General features: G+C 32.2%; 3 protein-coding genes across 6 annotated transcripts in view; 1 reads left to right on the forward strand and 2 right to left on the reverse strand.

Moving 5' to 3' along the window:
• Window positions 1-1,607: 1,607 nt before the first annotated feature.
• Window positions 1,608-8,922, forward strand: LOC110420059 (MICOS complex subunit MIC10-like). Of its 2 annotated transcripts, XM_021433220.2 has the most exons (4): window positions 1,608-3,294; window positions 5,849-6,235; window positions 7,250-7,392; window positions 8,651-8,922. In XM_021433220.2, exons 2-4 carry the CDS (start codon window positions 6,103-6,105, stop codon window positions 8,663-8,665), a joined length of 291 nt encoding a protein of 96 aa, XP_021288895.1. In that variant the 5' UTR covers window positions 1,608-3,294; window positions 5,849-6,102; the 3' UTR covers window positions 8,666-8,922. The 2 variants fall into 2 exon arrangements, with proteins under 2 accessions (XP_021288895.1, XP_021288896.1); XM_021433221.2 differs by lacking the exon at window positions 1,608-3,294 and having other exon boundaries at window positions 5,804-6,235.
• Window positions 8,923-9,836: 914 nt separating this feature from the next.
• LOC110420056 (alpha/beta-Hydrolases superfamily protein) lies at window positions 9,837-11,321 on the reverse strand. Its single transcript, XM_021433216.2, has 3 exons — window positions 11,083-11,321; window positions 10,683-10,966; window positions 9,837-10,434 (listed from the first exon to the last, which is right to left on the reverse strand). Exons 1-3 carry the CDS (start codon window positions 11,203-11,205, stop codon window positions 9,906-9,908), a joined length of 936 nt encoding a protein of 311 aa, XP_021288891.1. The 5' UTR covers window positions 11,206-11,321; the 3' UTR covers window positions 9,837-9,905.
• Window positions 11,322-12,271: 950 nt separating this feature from the next.
• LOC110420057 (uncharacterized) overlaps window positions 12,272-17,460 on the reverse strand; it is a 7,394-nt gene continuing 2,205 nt past the window's right edge. The window contains exons 2-6 of one of the 3 annotated variants that reach the window (XM_021433218.2): window positions 16,380-16,579; window positions 15,384-15,485; window positions 13,577-13,628; window positions 13,352-13,487; window positions 12,272-12,423 (exon numbers count right to left, since the gene is read on the reverse strand). In XM_021433218.2, the coding sequence (XP_021288893.1) occupies window positions 13,375-13,487; window positions 13,577-13,628; window positions 15,384-15,485; window positions 16,380-16,579 (467 nt within the window). In that variant the 3' untranslated portion in view covers window positions 12,272-12,423; window positions 13,352-13,374. The other 2 variants (XM_021433219.2, XM_021433217.2) reach the window with 2 other exon arrangements.

Raw genomic sequence — 17,460 nt, forward strand, 5'->3', positions numbered from 1 at the left:
AGCAATTCCGTTCTAAGCTTGCTAGTTGGAAAGGAAGATAGCTTTCAATGGGTGGGAGACTTACTCTCATAAAGTCAATGCTCAAAACTCTTCCTCTTTATTACCTTTCCATACTTCAAATGTCAATGAAAATTAAGAACAACTTGAAAAAATTCAAAAAGACTTCTTCTAGTTAGGATGCGATGAAAAGAGAAAAATCCACTAATGTTGGCTGGTCTTTTGTTACAATACCCAAAAATTGCGATCACCTTGGTATTGTTGATTTGGATTTGAAAAATCACACTCTTTTCAATAAATGGTTATGGTGATATGCCAACAAGCGCTTCGACTTATGGAGAAATGTTATTAAAGCCAAGAACAAGTTTAATCCAAAGGTTTTTTCCTTATTGTTCCATCACGTAAATCATCAACTTTATGGAGGAACATCACTAGCTCCCTTTCTTTCTAACAATGCTTTTCATGATGCGGTGACTTCTAATCTTGGTTTCTTTTCTACTAATGGCCTCATAATCCATTTCTGGATTGAGATTTGGATTGATGATTGGCCTCTTTTTTTCTCAAATTCCTTAGAATTTATGTTTTAGCCTCCAATAAAACAAAAGTGGTGGTTGATTTTGGTTCTTGGGAAAGCAACTCTTGGAGTGGTCTATCCAGCTTAGACGTAACCCTTTCAATTGGGAATTGGGTAGTGGAATTCCTTCTCTGATCTTATTAACCTAATTCAACCTCACCCTACCCACCTAAATAGAGTAATATGGAAAAAATCCAGTAATGGAAGATACACGCCCTTTTCTTTTATTCAAACTCACCAATCAAAATGTTGGCAACCATAACCAATCTAAAGACTACTTTGGTCTAGCAGAACTCCCCTAAAGGTTAGAATCTTTATTTGGCAGGTCCTTCTAGGCAAAGTTGCTGTCAAACATGAACTTCACAAAAAAAGGTGCTTGACATTAATGCTGCAAAATTTACTATGTGTTGTGTTGAACTTGAAACTGAACACTTTATGATAGAGAGTTATTTAGGCTTAATTTTGATAGTAATTTAGCTTAGTTCTTGTAGTAAAACATAAAAATTAGTAGATTTTATTTTATTATTTTAAATTAGTTAATTTAGGTGAGTTAATTTAATCTTAGTTAATTTTATGCCTTATTTCATGTTATTGTGGTTAAGATAAGTTGTTATTGATTTATTTGTGCTTTTGTAGGTATTTGATGAAAAAAGAATTTTAGTGAAAGAAGAAGAGCAATTTCAAGGTGTAAACTTCTACTACACATGTTTCGGTATTTTGGCCATAACTTTTTTTTCAAAGTTCCAAATGAGATGATTTTTGAAACTTGGAAAGATAAGAGAAAGAGCTACAACTTTTGTATTTATCATTCACCCAGTTCAGCATGAGAAATGGTAAAAAATCTTGTCGAAACTAAACTACTGTAGCAATCCTAGAGCAATTATGATTTTTGTTAATTAACTGGGCAAGGCTGTGAGCCACATAGTCTTATGAGAAAATCCCAGTTGTAATTGACTTCTTTCTTTACCCAACTTAACCTAACTTCAAAGTCTTATAAAAATAACCTTTCAAAAGACTTTGGAGAAGGAACAAAACACCAGATTGATAGTTGAGAGTCAAGCCACAAAGTTATTGAAGCCAAGAAGAATTAGAAGGATTCAAGGAGACTTAAAGATCAACAATATAATCCTTAGTTTTTTCTATCTTTTTGTTATTCTCTTATTCCCTTGGTTTTGTTTTTAATGTTTAATTTATTTGATGATAATATGTGACTTGATGGGGAGCTAAACTTTTTATCTAAGATTATGATTGAATTCAATATGTAGTCTGATTTATTTATTCTTCTTTTGTTTATATTTGATGGATTTAAGTCATTTATTTTATTCTTTTCTTAATGCTTTTAATTACCTAATCACCAATTAGATTGAATTGGAAACCCAGGTTAAACCTTGACAAAGGAGATTTAGGTAGACCTTGAATAGGATAGCATATAATCGAATGCACTTAGTTAATTAGGTGATTTGATTTGCATATAAGGTAGACATATACTTATAAGCCAAACATAGCCAAAATTAGAGTATGAACTTAATAAATATTTCTTCAATTTAATTTGCATAGACATATAGTAAATTAATTAAGAGATGTATTTTTATGAGAAACTTGACAGAAGCTGATAAATAATTTAGGATTGTAGGTTAGCAACTTATTCCATTAAACTAAGTTAAGAGAGAGAGAGAGACAATAGTTAGATGAAGTATTAAGGAACACCACAATCTTAGGCCTGGTAGGTAAGTGAGTTTTATAAAACAAATTTACTATTTAATTTAGTTTCAGTTCATTAGTTTTAATTTTTCTATTTAATAAATTAAGGTATTACAATTTTAGTAGTTAGCAATTAAGAATTAATTCAATTCTCTGTGGGAACAAATTCTATTTACTGTTATATTATTTGTTAACGATACGTGCACTTGCGTGAAAAATCAACAACAGAAAGCCCTTCTTCCTTTTTTTTTATGTGTTCTGTTGCTTGGTAGCTTTGGATGAACAACAACGCCTTATGAGGTTTATAGTGCGTACACGCCACCAATTTTTTATGCAGCATGGAACAATTTTAATCCACCTTCAAGTCATTCCAAATTTGGAAAATGCTTTTTCTCCACCATTTGGTCAATTTGACTATGTAAGAACGAAATCTTACTCCAAGGTAAGCACCTCGACACTGATCACCTTCAAAACATCATTCTAGTAAGACTTGCTCACTAATACTAAGGTAAGTGGCCATTCCACCACATCCCAACCACGCACTTTCTTTTCAAACCAAGCAAAATCACACTAAAGAAAAGGAAACTCAAAATAATAGCTAACATGAAATGGATAAGACCACCCCCAGGCTCTTTCAAACTCAATGTCGACAAATTAACCGTCAGTAAGTTAGGACTTACGGGAATTGGGGGCGTCATTAGATACCAAAATGGCTTTATTAAGAGAGTTTTCTCTTCGCACATCCACACCAATTAGTCTAACTACATTGAGTTTTTAGCAATCAAGGAACATCTCTCTTTATTCTTGTCATTTCCATGGGCCTCATGCAATCTCCACATCGAAAGTGATTTCAAGAACCCCATTAGCTAGGTTTTGGACCATAATTCAATTCCTTGGCATATGAAGAACATATTTAACTACATCGAATCACTCAAAACAGGCATCAAGGAAACTTCTTTTACCCACACTATTAAGGAGGCAAATATCTTGGCCAGTGGACTTGTAAAAGCCGAAGCAATCAGGTCTAATCACTTCTGAACCCTCTTTTAACATTTATCATTGCAGTGGCTTCATAGTACTTTTACATAATAATTAAAAAAATTAAAATACAAAATTAACCCTTATATATATATATTAATTTTTTATCTAAATCTTTATTTTCTTATTACAATTGATTATTCTCTTTTAACATTTCATTTAGAACTAATTGAGCCTTTATTTGAAATTGCCATGTAACTAATAGAACTAACCCCATTTGTCAATTGAGATAAGATTGTCATGTTAAATAAATAACATGTAAACTAATAAATTTTGTCACATGATGTAAAAGACACGAAATAAGTTTTGTGATTTGGACATTACTAAAAAAGATTAAAAAATTAGAAGAAAATAGAAAAAAAGGTTTTTTATAAGGATAAAAAACTATTTGGCACTTCTACTGTTGTGGATTTGAAACCAATTAATATGTAAAAAAGTCATCATCAATCTTTTTTTTTTTCTATTAAGCGCGACTAATCAGTTAATTGATTTAATCCATTTAATATAATCATAAGCTTTATTAAGATTCATTGAAAAAATAGCTTTTGATTTACAAAATAAATGGGTTTGAGAATAAAATTTTGCATAGGATTATGTTTATTCAAAGAATAATATCAATTAATCATGTGTTATTTTTTTAACCTTGATAAATAATCTTTAATTTCATATTTAACCTTGCTTCTTGATTGTTTTTTCATTTTTTCATTTTTATTATATTGTTAAATTCTCCTCACATGAAAGTATTTAAGAACATCATTTATTTTCTGGAAAGAACTCTAAGAACTCTATTATCCGATTTATTTAATTTTTTTATGTAAAAGGCTTTGATTTGATTGTTTTTCTTTTCATGTCATTATTTCTCCCTTAATTTTTCATTTTTTTATTTCCTAGTTTTTTATTTTTAATTTTTTGCAATTTTACTATTATCCCAACTTCTTACCAATTATATTTTGAATTATTTATTCATTTCATGAATTGAACACTTGCCAATTTTATTCAATAGCAAATGAAAACTTTTATATTGATTCTTCTTCTCCTAACACTTTGATTGAATTTTAGAAATATTTTATCTTCTCAAGAATTTTTAATAAATTTGCCAGTAAAATTTCCTTGGGAGATTCTATCATTGGCATATTTTATTTACTTGAATTATCAAAATTAAAATATATGTGATGCAATATGAACATTTTATTGAATAAGAAATGAAAATCTTTTTATTGAATTTTTTTTTAATTTCTTCTAAATTTTGGTGAAACTTTAGAATGTTTTCCCCACTTAAGAATTCAAAAAAAAAAATTCACCTACAACTTCATTGAAATTCTATCATAGGTTTAATTTCTAATTTATAGAATATTTTAATTATTATATTTATTAGTTTTTAAATTTTATTAATTATTTATAAATAAGTCTCCTTGTAATAATAAATATGAGATTTCCCCCATCACTTTTGGTAAGGTCCCATAATCATTTTCACTTTGAAAAATTTAAGAAAATCACCACTTGTAACTTCTTTAAAATTTCCCTTTTAAAAAATATTTATTCTAAATAATTATGATTTTGAATGTAATTAATTAATAATTTAACACGATATTTTATTATTCCTAAATAGGATTTTTAAAAAAGTTTCATAGGTTTAAATATGTATATAAAAAAAATGTCATTTTTATAATTTTTATTATTCAAAGAATTTTTTTGAAATAATTTCTCAAATTTAAATATGTGTACGAAAGAAAGAAAAAAATAAATAAATAAAAAGGGAAATAAAAAACCAAAAAGAGAAAAAGGTCAAATACCTTAAATGGGTTTAAAATCCAAATCAAAGTGGTCCAAAGTTGTTGGATATGTGGATGCCGGTGTGGTCGGGTTAGATCAAACTTGAAAGCTTTTTTTTAAAATAATAAAAAAAATTAAATGTTTAATCAGATTATGAGTCAAGATAATAAAAAAATATAATATTTAAATAAATCTTTAAATTAGTAAAAAATATTTAAATAATTTTTTATTTTTTATTATATTTAATCAAATTTTTATATTTTTATTTAAAATCAAATAAACCTTTAGGATTGTATTGGTAAAAAATACCATTTGTTATTTTATATTTACATAACAGTGATATGATATTGATGTGTAGAGTGAAATATGATATATTATTATGTTATCATGTCAAATTAGCATACCATGTTATTATCAATTATGATATACTAACATATTATATTATCCTTAATTATAATATTTTTACATACCACGATTAATGTCATATTAAATAAAATAACAAATGACATTTTAACTAAATCAATCATTAGTTATAAGAGTTTATTTAACTCAAAATTAAAAATATAAAAAATTATTTACTTAAAATAAAAATATAAAAAATTGATTGAATATAATAAAAATATAAAAAATTATTCAATTTTTTATATATTATATTTAATAAAAATTAGTTGAAGTATGTATGGAAATACTCTCTGGGTCCGATTTTATGTCTCTTTTTGATTTTTTGTGTGAAGTAAACTCATTTTTTATTTTTTATTTTTAAAGATTTGCCAAACAGTTAGCCCAAAGTTAGATTTGAAGGCCCAGATTTAGCAGCCCAAAATGTGGAACCCTAGACCCGAAAAAGTAAGGGGACGGAAAATTCCCGAATTCCCACAGACGGATGCCAAGGAAAGGGGAAGAGCGCAACGATCGTTACCTAGCTGGAAGCATCGTAGCTGAAGAAGAAGGAATCAAAGGAACAATAAGAAGGAGAAGAAGGAAAAATTATAGTAGTAATTGAAAACTAAAAAAGGCAAATGGCAGAGAACAAGGACTTGATGCAGGCAAAGTATGACGTTAACGCAAAATGGGATGCCTGCCTCGATCTGACGGTCCGCCGCTTCGTTTACTCATCCTTGGCTGGAGCTTTTGGCGGCCTCCTTTTCTTCAGTTTGTCTCTCTTTCATCCAAATTGATTTCTTTCAAGATATTGTTTTTGAACTGCTCAATTGCTTAATTGTTGAAAAGAATTGTAATTAATTAGAATTTAGCGTTTTTGAGTTATAGATTAAGCCAGATGACCAAAAAGTCAATGGCTTTTGGATCTGTGTTCTGTAGTTCTAGTGATTGCAGATTGGTCCATTAGGTTCTAGAAATGTCTTCTGATTGTCTGGCTGCCAGCAGTTTTGGATAAGCTGTGATACGGCGATATCTAATAATGTCTGAAATTGGATGAAGCTATGTCTGTTTTGAATGCCAAAGGTCTTGTAATTGTTTCATTAGATTGTAATTAATTAACTCTCAGTGCCTCTGGTTTTGTACCTGCGACATGGAATTTTGTGCTTTTAAAGTTTACATGCATGTGCATCCCCATTCATAGATATGGATGTAGATAATTAGGCACATACATATACATGAACATACCTACCCATTAATATACATTTAATTCGAAACATTTTAGAGCAAGTGGCTTCCGTAAGGATCTGTGTATGATCGATGATACCATATCATGCTCTTATCTTAAGATATTTGAGCAGTACTTGCATCCCTATGTGTGTGTCTTACTTCACTGACTTGTGTTCCAACAGCAGAACTAGCTCCTGTTAGAAGCGAAATTTTGCCATCTTTGTAGATTGCCTAGAATCAATGATGAAGTGGATTAAGGTTTTGCTTCACAGAGAGGATGGAAAGGGAAAGGTTTTAAATCTTGTGTTTCATTACCACCTTCCTATCTTGTATCTTAACCATTGAGTTTAAATTTTTCCTTCCATCCTTCCTACCAAGAAAAGCCTAAACATTTAAACTGACTATGCGTTTTAACTTTTATAGTTAGTTTGGTCCCTTTGATTTACATTGAATTTTTTTATGGTAGTCTTCTACCCAAGGGTTGTTAGTTCTGGGCTTTCTTTTTTACTTTCCTTCCTTGAATTCATAATATTGATGCATTTTGATTTGTCATACCAGGGAGTCCAGTGACTCGATGGGCATCTGTAGCTTTTGGTGCTGGGATTGGAATTGGATCTGCATACACAGATTGTTCTCGTATTTTTGATGGATCTTCTGCAACTTTGGCTCCTCCTAAACTGGCAGATGCTCCTGCTCCTCAGGTAGGACTAACGTTTTATTCAACTAAGAGTTTAATCTTTTGGACTGCTTCCTTTTTAAGGTCGTACTTTCATGTTTTAGTTGTTTTTAGTGGTTATCCTTTGTCTATACCAAAGTAAAAATTTTCATAAACCTGCTAATAGTTTTTAAGGTGTCAAATGGGTGGATATGCATCAGCAATAGTAGGGCCATTCTGGGTTAGGTTATGATTGGCCAAATTACATAACTCATTTATGATATCTTCAACTTCAACACCATGCCCAACCAATGATGTTAGAGCCATATAGGAGTCAGCAACCTGAATCAAATGTTAGTGATGATGAGAAATTTTATCCTAAGATAATTTTTTATGATAACAACTAGAACTAAAAGAGAATGATGTACTGAAATAGTGTGATACTGATGGATCAAATTTACACACCAAGGCATATTTCATAAATTTTTAATATAGGAAGTTGGAGTTTTTCGGGGATACTGAAAGGTTGGTATGTGTCAGTTATCTGATAGTTTGACAAGAACTCTTCTCCTAAGATGCATGTGAGCTGTTTGAGTAGAGTTCTTTTGGTTATTGCAACTTGCTTATAGGCATTAGCTTAGAAAAGGGACAGGAAGATATCTTTAGGTCAGTTACCTACTCAGTGTTATACCATACTATTGAAACATTGTGAAGTATAGGGTGCTCTCTTCACTTCTCTCTTCTCTCTCTCTCTCTCTCTCTGCCTCTTTTTCTTGGAGTTCAACAAATCCTTAAGCCATCTCTTTGGTGTATATTTTTATCTTATTTATTTTTTAATTACTGCTGTGGACTTAAAACAACCATTATATAGTATTAAACAACTGTTAATTCAGACAAGGTAATCCTAAAAGATGAAATTTCTCAGAATATTAAAAAACTAAACTAGTTGTGAAATGTTTAGAGAACTTTATACTTTTATGAAAAGCATTTAGATGGAAAGCTTTCCACATAATCAATTTCGCTGCGCCCAAGGGGCATAGCCAATTGGTGCTTTGCCACCCAGTCTCTTGGATGATAATTATGTACAGCCTTGGCAGTTTAAGCACTAGTTATGTCTGCAGTAGATGTCAAATTTTCTGACACTTTTAGTAGCAGTCTATTAAGTTTGACTAGTTGTCAAAAAAATCAGTCTATGAAGGTTGTTTGTCAAATTTATTTCATGTGAATTTTACTCTATATGTTGCAATAATCTCTATAAGAAAGTTTATTTTGAAAGTTTATTTAGTTCTCTGTCTGATTTCCAGGATGGACAGGAGTGAGTTGATGTTTTGAAGTTCCTCTAAGTTGACAGTTTAAGTTCAGAATTTTCACAAGTTGATAGTTCTAGTCTTTCTTCCCCAGATATGTCTTGAATTTGTAGTGCAAACATTGTTGTTGGTGGGTAAACAATTATGATGCGCCAAAAATTTGGTATCAATCTTGTTTTCTTTTGTTCTCTAACTATATCATGAGTGAACACAATTTGGAGGGGAAAATGAAAATAATTCCTGTTGCAGGCTTGAATTTTGTTTGATCATTGTTAAGAGTTGTACTTGTTTGGTCTGCTGAGTGCTGTCTGATATGTGAAGTTCCTTTTCAGCTGCCTCATTGCATAGGAAAGTTAATGATGTATATGTAGGTCTTAATTTTTTAATCTCTTTATCTTATATTTATTGTAGGTCATATGTTTTTTCTTCTCCCAGCCCACTATTTTCTGCTTTCTCATTTGGGTCATATGGGACAACTGGACAGTGTGGTCTTTTGTGGCTAAAATTTGGGTAGACAGTGCAATATTAAAGGATGTAGAGAATCTAGACTAGCTTTTCAAATTATTAGTGGAAGAGAGGGAGAGAAGGCTTCCCCAAATTCCTTTAATTTGAAGAGCTTAACAAGATTGGGAGTTTTAGAGGATTGTGGATGAATGCAATTAATTCTCGAAGAACCTCATCCTTCTATTAAAATGTTGCTCAAACTAAAAGTGTTCCCTCCCTCCCTTTTTATTCTCTTCCTTCAATCCAAACATAATCTTAGAGCTTGTTTCACCCAAGTTTGTGTGAAACAGGGCAAGCTTTGCCTAAAGAACCCAAATTATGGTCAATTTTCCTTGCATATGTAAGAAGCTAAAATTTGAGGTCATTTCCATGTTTAAGTTAGACAAAACACAGTGGAAAGAGGAGAAGAAAAGGATGGTTTTAAAGCTACTTGTCAATGGCAGAGCTTATATCGTTCTTGCTTTCTTATCCTTTGTGTATGGAGATCAAAATTTCTTCTAATCCTCTCTTGGGTGGGAATTTGAGGGTTCAACCGGGTGAAGAGCCTACAATCCTATGAATGCTCAACTGGCCTATTTAGGTTAGGATCGAACTGAACCGATATTCACTAAACCATCCAAACCAGGTTGCTATTAGGGTATTTACCTCAATCTCAGAGAGCATAGTAAGAAAGATGCAGTAGTCATAATCAGCTGTACCAATTCTACCTCTAACAACATACAAGATAACCATAAACATAGATGCAGTCTCAGGTTTTTACAAGAAGGCCATCATGTAGCCAATTTCTCATCAATGTAAACGCCTGCTCTGCATCTCCATCCTCATCAGGAGATCCAGGTCGATGTGCAAAGGCATGACCTCTTCCTTTGAAGATTACCACCCTAGACCCCTGGCCAATGCTCTTCTCAAACTCACTCAAAACACTTACTGGACAAAGAGGGTCATTGTCCCCTGAAATGAATAAGACAGGCACCTTTACTTTAGATGCTGTTGTTGGGTCCATCCTGGTTCCATAAAATGAGACGGCAGTGCTGAAATAAGCACCCTGATCTGCAGCTAAAACGTCTATCACTCGGCCACCTCCAAAGCAAAACCCAATAATACCAAGTTTCTTGGAAATCCCTGCAGCTGTAAATTCATCAACGATCCATTTTGTTGAGGTAGCAATGTCCTTTGCAACCCTCTCCGGATCTTGGCTAGCCAACCATTGTTCAAGCATTGCTCTCTGCCGGCCTTCTGCCCAGGGATCACCACGAAATAAGTCCGGAACAAGGACGCTGCAAATTTCACTTGAATATTATGATATAATATTCAAAAAAATTACTGAATTATTTAAAAAATTTTAAATAATTTTTTATTAAGTTTTTATAATTAATAATTAATTCATTATTATTGATTAAAATATTATATCTATTAGAACACGACAGCATGATATAATGCAACATTTGGATTAAATCAAAAATTAAAGATGGGATTAAAAAGCAGAGAAAACAACCTTTGGGTATTTTAAGGTTAAGAAACATACTTGTAACCATGGCAGGCAACTTGGTAAGCAAAGTCTCTGGTGGCTGAATCCTGGAACCCAAAGATATCAGACAAGAGCAACACACATGTTCCATTGTTATTCTTAACAGCCTTAAAGAGATAAGCTTCGATGTTATCATCGCCTTCCCCGATGGAAAGCTCCACCCCATTCACCAACTCACATGCTTCATCATCTATGTCGTCTTCCACTTTCACTGCCCAGCACCTCACCCTCTCGGCAGAACTCCTTCCCGATGATTCCCGGCAATTTAAAATGCATTTTCTCTGAACATAAACTGAAAGTTTGAAGTCAGAATTTGCAGATAATTCTTATAATGATATATTAATTAAAGAAACAAATGTTCAAAAAGAAAGAGTTTAAAAGGAAAAGTGGACCGTACGAAAGTTGGGAGGAAGCGGAGGTGATGGTGACGACTGTGGCGGAGCGGGAGTGACCTACTTCTGGTTGCGCAAAGGGAGGTGGAGAGCACGGACGAGGAGGAGGGTGTTGACGCCAGCCACATGTCTTCTTCTGCTTTTCCGAGGCGGGAGGGGGGAGAGAAGGGGCGGATGAGAGAGTGATTGGCTCAAGATATTTTGTTTTTGTGGACAAAATATCCTCACAACAGAAATCCGTTGCTCACTAACTGCCATTAAAAAAAATATTTATAAAAAAGATAATTTATATTTCAATTATTATATATAATTAAAATTTATATTTATAAAAATCTTCTTTTTCTATTTTCAAGGGGCACTTGTTGAATCACCAACCCACTTCTTTTTCTATTTTCAAGGGGCACTTGTTGAATCACCAACCCACTTCATGTTTAGTGGTGAGTATTTGGTTAAATCGATTAATTTGATTAAGGAAAACTATTAATTGACTTACTCAACTTTCTTAAAAAAAATTAATCGAACCAAACCGACTTAAGGGTTTTAATTGACTTTAACCGATTTAATTGATTTTTTCAACTTTTTATTTTTTAAATTTATTTAATAATATATTAATATTGTATTTTATGTTACCACATATTAAATTATTACTTATAATTTTACTGATATACTAATATAGTATATTGTTAATATATAATTTTTGATTAGTAAGTATACTATGTATAGTGTATTAAGATAGATATATTATATAATGTATAATTGTGAACAATATATACTTTATTAATATTTACTCTATATAATTAATATATAATTATATAATATAAGTTATTATATTTAATTACTTATATAAGTTATATTACTATAGTATACTAATATTTATAATTTAATATAATTTACTATGTTAATATAAGTTATACTATATTATTATAGTTTATTAATAACTTATAAAAAGTAAGTTACTTTAGTCTATAGCGTATAGACTATATATTGTATATTAATAAATATGTTATATAGAGTATAATATATGGATAACTTAATATAAAAATAAGTTAATATAATAAGTTACATTAATTTGTTAACACATTATTAACTTAAATTTAGGATATAGTTTTTATTATATTTTGCATTTTGTTAAATTTTAAAGTAAAATATCTTTATTTTTTTTAAATTTTAATCAAAATTATACAAAATTTATTAATTTTCAAAATAGTTTTCCTTCTAGACCCTGGTCCGCAAGTTGCTTGCCACCATCAAGTGTCTCTTCTGAATCTTTTATGGTTGCAAGAAGCCGCTGCCTCCCATGGCCGTCCAAGTGACCATCTTTTGCTCATTTCACCAAATCATGGCATCTGTTTGCAAGCCAAGCCAAGCCACAAGAGGACCCAACTTATATTAACAATTCACCCCTAATTATATATAGTAGAGATTTAATCCAAAATCCTAAACACACTTGATCACTTTTTCTCAAGCAAAAAGGTGAAGCCAAGAAATTGGTTGCCATTATTCCAACCGACTAGTAGCAGGCAGTCACATATTCAATGTTGACAATTGAAGACGTTAAATCATAACAACAAAGTGTGTCGAAGAGAATGAGAAGGGGCAACTGAGGCTGCAGTTAGTCCACCTTTGTGTTAACCAGTGCTTACTTGTGGGTTTTGTCTGATGAAATTGCAAGAAAAACTGAAACCGTCCACAACCATGTTTTGAAACTGCTAAAAAGAGTAAGCTATTTGGAGAAAATGGGAAGGGTATCGGAAGGAGCACTAAGAGGGGTAGAGAAGTGTGTATCAAGAGCATAAGAAGTTTTCAATAAATCTGAAGGCTATGTTACAGTTGTTGGGTCACCAACGTTGTAAGTCTATGAGTCAGATTTTAAGCAGGGAAGACCAATCGAGGTTTGGCACAGAGAACTGATCTTAAACAGCATAAATTGACCACTCAAGGTAAGAAGCAGGGGGGAACACATGATAAACAATACATTCAACTGACCATTCAAGGTTTTAGTGGTGGTGCACATTCAGGCCTCTAGTCTGGTTCACAACAACTTTCAGTAAGCAGACGATAACCTTTTGAAAAAATAAATTAAAAAAATCAAATTTTTGTATAACGGTTATCAACACAAGTCAAATGCACAAGTTGTCCAGCAGAACTATACTCAACAAACAACTTTGCTATACTACACTAACAACTACTTGAAACTAATCTTAATTAATTCACTATCCATACAACTATATACATTCCAACTCATTATGTGGGTTTAGCTTTCTGTGAGTTTACCTATATCAATGCTCTAGTAAACTTCAAGAACCTCCATGACGATAGTAGAGAACAGACCGATAGATGGCAGCAACATGGAGAAAACAGACGAGAACTATAAGAAGATCATCCAAGAGGCCAACTATCCCCAAGATTGCTGTGATTTGACACCAAGCATTTATGATGTCAAGCAACTGTTAGTTACCAAACAAACATCCCAAGATAATTAACAAAAATATGATGTACCTTCAGGAATAATGTCTATGGGGCTGAATATGTAGATGGCACTTAAGAACATCTGTGCAGAAGAAAGAGAAATAAGACTATATCTATACCAAAATTGATAAAAGATAATTAATTTCCTTGAATTAAATACTACACTAAACAGCTGAAGCAATAAACTGAAACATAGAATCTAACAAATTATTCATTTTACTCTAAACGATCTAATTTAACTGGCAACATGATGTTTTTTTCTATAACAAATTCAACAACAACTATTTGATGCCCACCAATGGCATTTAGGTATAGAAAAAGGCATGCAAATGCTAGAGCTTAGCTCAGCTCAACCTCATTTACCACAGCAGCCAAGCTGAGTAAAAATCTAGGCTCGTTTAGAAAATCAAGCTCGAATATGAGCCTACAGAACCTTGACTTGTGAACCTATTAATATGATCATATATATATATAGGAAAAGACTACACCAAATCTAGGTTTTTTAAATTTTAAATTGCCATGCTTGAATATGCAATTTTCAAACTCACAAGGAGCTCAAGCCAAAGCCTGAACAGCTTCAGACTGAGCTTAGTTCAGGTCGATTGCACCCCTATTAGCAAATCCAATCACTAAGATAGTTACTGATGTTACAGTACATTATGGTATCGTTTATGCTTCAGCAATCAGATCAAAATACACAAGGCATGATGGCCCAAGATATGGCTAAAAAACCAGAATATTATAGAAAAAATGGGAAATAATAAACTTTTTATAGGAAATGTTACTGATTTTTTTTTATTTTTTTTCTTGTTACCTTCACGCCTATTACCTTTCAATGAGTCCATAAACTCATTGTCAAATCTCTTTTGAAAGTTTCTTATAATTATTACTTGCCACATTGCATGTACAGAAAAAGGAAAAAATTTCCCTGCATAATCTTGAAATCTGAAACTAGAATACATCACTAGTATTTTTAAACTTCCCAAATTCATATTTGAATCTAGTTAAAGAATAATAACGCAGCAATGTTTCTTACTTTTGCAGCATGTCTTATATTCCAAACTTTTGTTGCTATTGTTTGCAAAGGACATAATGATTCCATTCCATTAAGAACTAAAAGTCAGCCAGATTAGTGTTTAACAGGATTAATCAACATTTTTTACTGCTCTCCTAAAATGCTTCAAACACAACTGAAATAAAAGACACTCAATTGATCAACACAATTTAACAGCAACTTTTCCATATCATCATTTGTCCTTGTAACTTCTTAAAGTGCAAGAAAATTCAACAAGTGACAATTTGAAAGGGTTGGAGGAAGTATGTGTATGCACAACGCCTATGTTACTCAGACTTGAGAGTGAGTATCGGATACAGTTATGTGTCCAGCGTCACTAAGTTCAATATTTTTTAAGTTATTCGATACATTTGGAGAGTTGGACCTCATGCCCGTGTCCATCAGATATGTATTGGGCATACGTTCAAGGAAGATGAAAAGTCGGGGCAACAATAAAGGTAAAGTGTCTGGAAAAAGGCTCCAAAAAGTGAGCAATCTCTATCTAACATGCACAAGTGCTCTAAAAGCATTAATTTAGCACAGGTACTGCATTATAAATCTAAAGACTCCGTTGAGTTCAGCAGAAGAAAAGCCAAAGCTCTTAGAAGTTATTATATTATAAGAAAGACAATTCTTCAATAAAGCTATAAATCTAAAGACTCCGTTGAGTTCAGCAGAAGAAAAGCCAAAGCTCTTAGAAGTTATTATATTATAAGAAAGACAATTCTTCAATAAAGCAAATGTAATGTGAAAAATGATCCAGATGAGGAACACTAACTTAACTGCAAGATATACACGAGCTTTGATGACAAGAGGAAGAGATCTCTGAGGATCTGTCATTTCTCGTAACAACCTGCGAAGCAGGAAAGGAAGGTCTTGTAGTCTCTGCATGAAAGAGAAACTGGGATTCAGATGTCAGATAAGAGTAGCTCTCAAAAAAATCAAAACACTGAAAGTCCTAACAATTGTTTCTGAATTTTGTACTAATAGGTCAGTCCTAGGATTGAATTATTTTGGTACATAACTATAATAGGTGCAAGAGAACGTTGAAGGAGTACCAGGAATACTCAAAATGCTAGTTGGTATACAGATTACTCACAAAGCAAGAACAAAAAACTTAAAAACTTTAAACAACCAGAGTGGCATGTGATGCAGATAATTTATATATTGGGAAAGTCAAGATTAATTATCAGAGTTTAGAATTATGATCTCCATTCGACAGTGGATATTTTAGGAAATTCTTTGCATAGGCCACAAAGAATTATTCATTGTACTAATTTTATGTTTGTTTATGCAAGGGATTACCACATTGTACTTGGTCATCCTTCAAAGTTCCTTTCTTGAAAGTTAGGATTATCATACAGTTTTGTTGATTATGAGCAGTGCAGTAGCATCTGGTTCTTACTTTGAGTCAAAATGACAGTGACACTTGCAAAAAAAAAAATCATACTTTCCCTTGTTGCCCTCAAAGTTACACTTGCTTATTCTGTGGTCAAGGGCTTTTCGAAAAATGATATCAAACTAAGGGTCAAAGTTTGCTTAATCAATGTACAAATCCACTTTAGGACTCTATAAATGAAGTAGATAAGTATACCTTTTTACACTCAGGTAAGGCATTAGGTTGAATTATTATTTTGAGAAAAAAAAAGGAATGAAAAAGGGAAAATAAGTAATAACCTCATGCTAATATGTAAAACAACAAATTGGAATAAGGTTATATCCAAGAATAAAGGTTGTTAAGCTGCATAGCAAATTCAATAAAAACAAACGTGCACACACCTGAATGAGACCATTGGATTGTCCACCAAAGTATCGGTTGTATTTTTCAACCTTTTCCAGAACCTCAGCGACTGCTGAGTTATGACGCTCCCTTAAAGAGGCCTCACTAGGAACCAACAAAGTGATGTGACGTCGACACAGGGGGCATTTACATGGGTGAAATGAGGATCCATGATGCCAAACAAGCATAATACAATTGCCTAAATAGAAGGGAAATTGTAGAATTATTTCATTATCAACAATAGTTGGAACTAAAAGTTGTTTTTACTGAATAGTCTTACTGATAATCGATGCCATATTATTTTAGAAGAGATTATCATATAGTACAAATTGAATTGGTCTGACCAACCTGGGTTATGTAATAGCCATAGCTCCAGAACATAAAAGACTTAGCAGTTTGTAATGATTAAAAAAGTGAGGGATAGGGTTTAACATGTATTGGAATTGGTTTCATTCAGACTAGAGATTGAAAGTGTAATTGGAAAGCAAAGCAAATAAATAATAAATGAAATAAATTTATTAATAAAAAATAAGGCATGCATACAGAAGTATGGTATCAAATGTTAGCTCGGTAGGGTGATAAGTTGAAATGTTAGCTCAGTAGGGTGATAAATTGATTAAGCTAGCACCGTGTGGTTTCCGAGGTTTCAAAAGGACAATGGTAATTTAAAGTACAAATCAAAAAAGAAATTAAGGAAAAAATTCCCTGTTTATGCTATAAAAAGAAAAGATTTACTTGAACTTAGGAAGATGGGACTTTGGGGATTACAAAGGAGGGTTGGTTAGGGGTGGCAGATTCTGGAATTACTTGTTATGTGCTGAGAAATGAGGGGAAAGAACAAGAAAGAGGACAGAAGGGCAACACAGGCTAGAAATTTCTCACAGGCATAAAGAAAAACATTATTGTTACAAAATTGACTCTAACAATTCTAGAACTACAGGTATTTGTATGGCGTTGTGGACACACATTTGTGTAAGAGTTATACTCAGTAATTCTGATAAGACTGGAATTCCCAGTATCATAAGATTTAGTAATTTAACAACCCATGGAAATCCAAAACTCAATTCCAAAAAAAAAAAA

Source organism: Theobroma umbraticum, unplaced genomic scaffold (assembly GCF_002168275.2).
Source record: "Theobroma umbraticum cultivar Fairchild unplaced genomic scaffold, ASM216827v3 scaffold_67.0, whole genome shotgun sequence".
NCBI classification, from domain to species: domain Eukaryota; kingdom Viridiplantae; phylum Streptophyta; class Magnoliopsida; order Malvales; family Malvaceae; genus Theobroma; species Theobroma umbraticum.

Bases quoted from the DNA above. Each gene is read 5' to 3' on its own strand.
- LOC110420056 (XM_021433216.2), bottom strand. From the start codon at position 11,205: ATGTGGCTGGCGTCAACACCCTCCTCCTCGTCCGTGCTCTCCACCTCC. The intron at 10,967-11,082 runs GTACGGTCCACT...GTTTATGTTCAG, and splicing joins TCCGCTTCCTCCCAACTTTC to AGAAAATGCATTTTAAATTG. The intron at 10,435-10,682 runs GTATGTTTCTTA...TGAAATTTGCAG, and splicing joins GTTGCCTGCCATGGTTACAA to CGTCCTTGTTCCGGACTTAT.
- LOC110420059 (XM_021433220.2), top strand. From the start codon at position 6,103: ATGGCAGAGAACAAGGACTTGATGCAGGCAAAGTATGACGTTAACGCA. The intron at 6,236-7,249 runs GTTTGTCTCTCT...TTGTCATACCAG, and splicing joins TGGCGGCCTCCTTTTCTTCA to GGAGTCCAGTGACTCGATGG.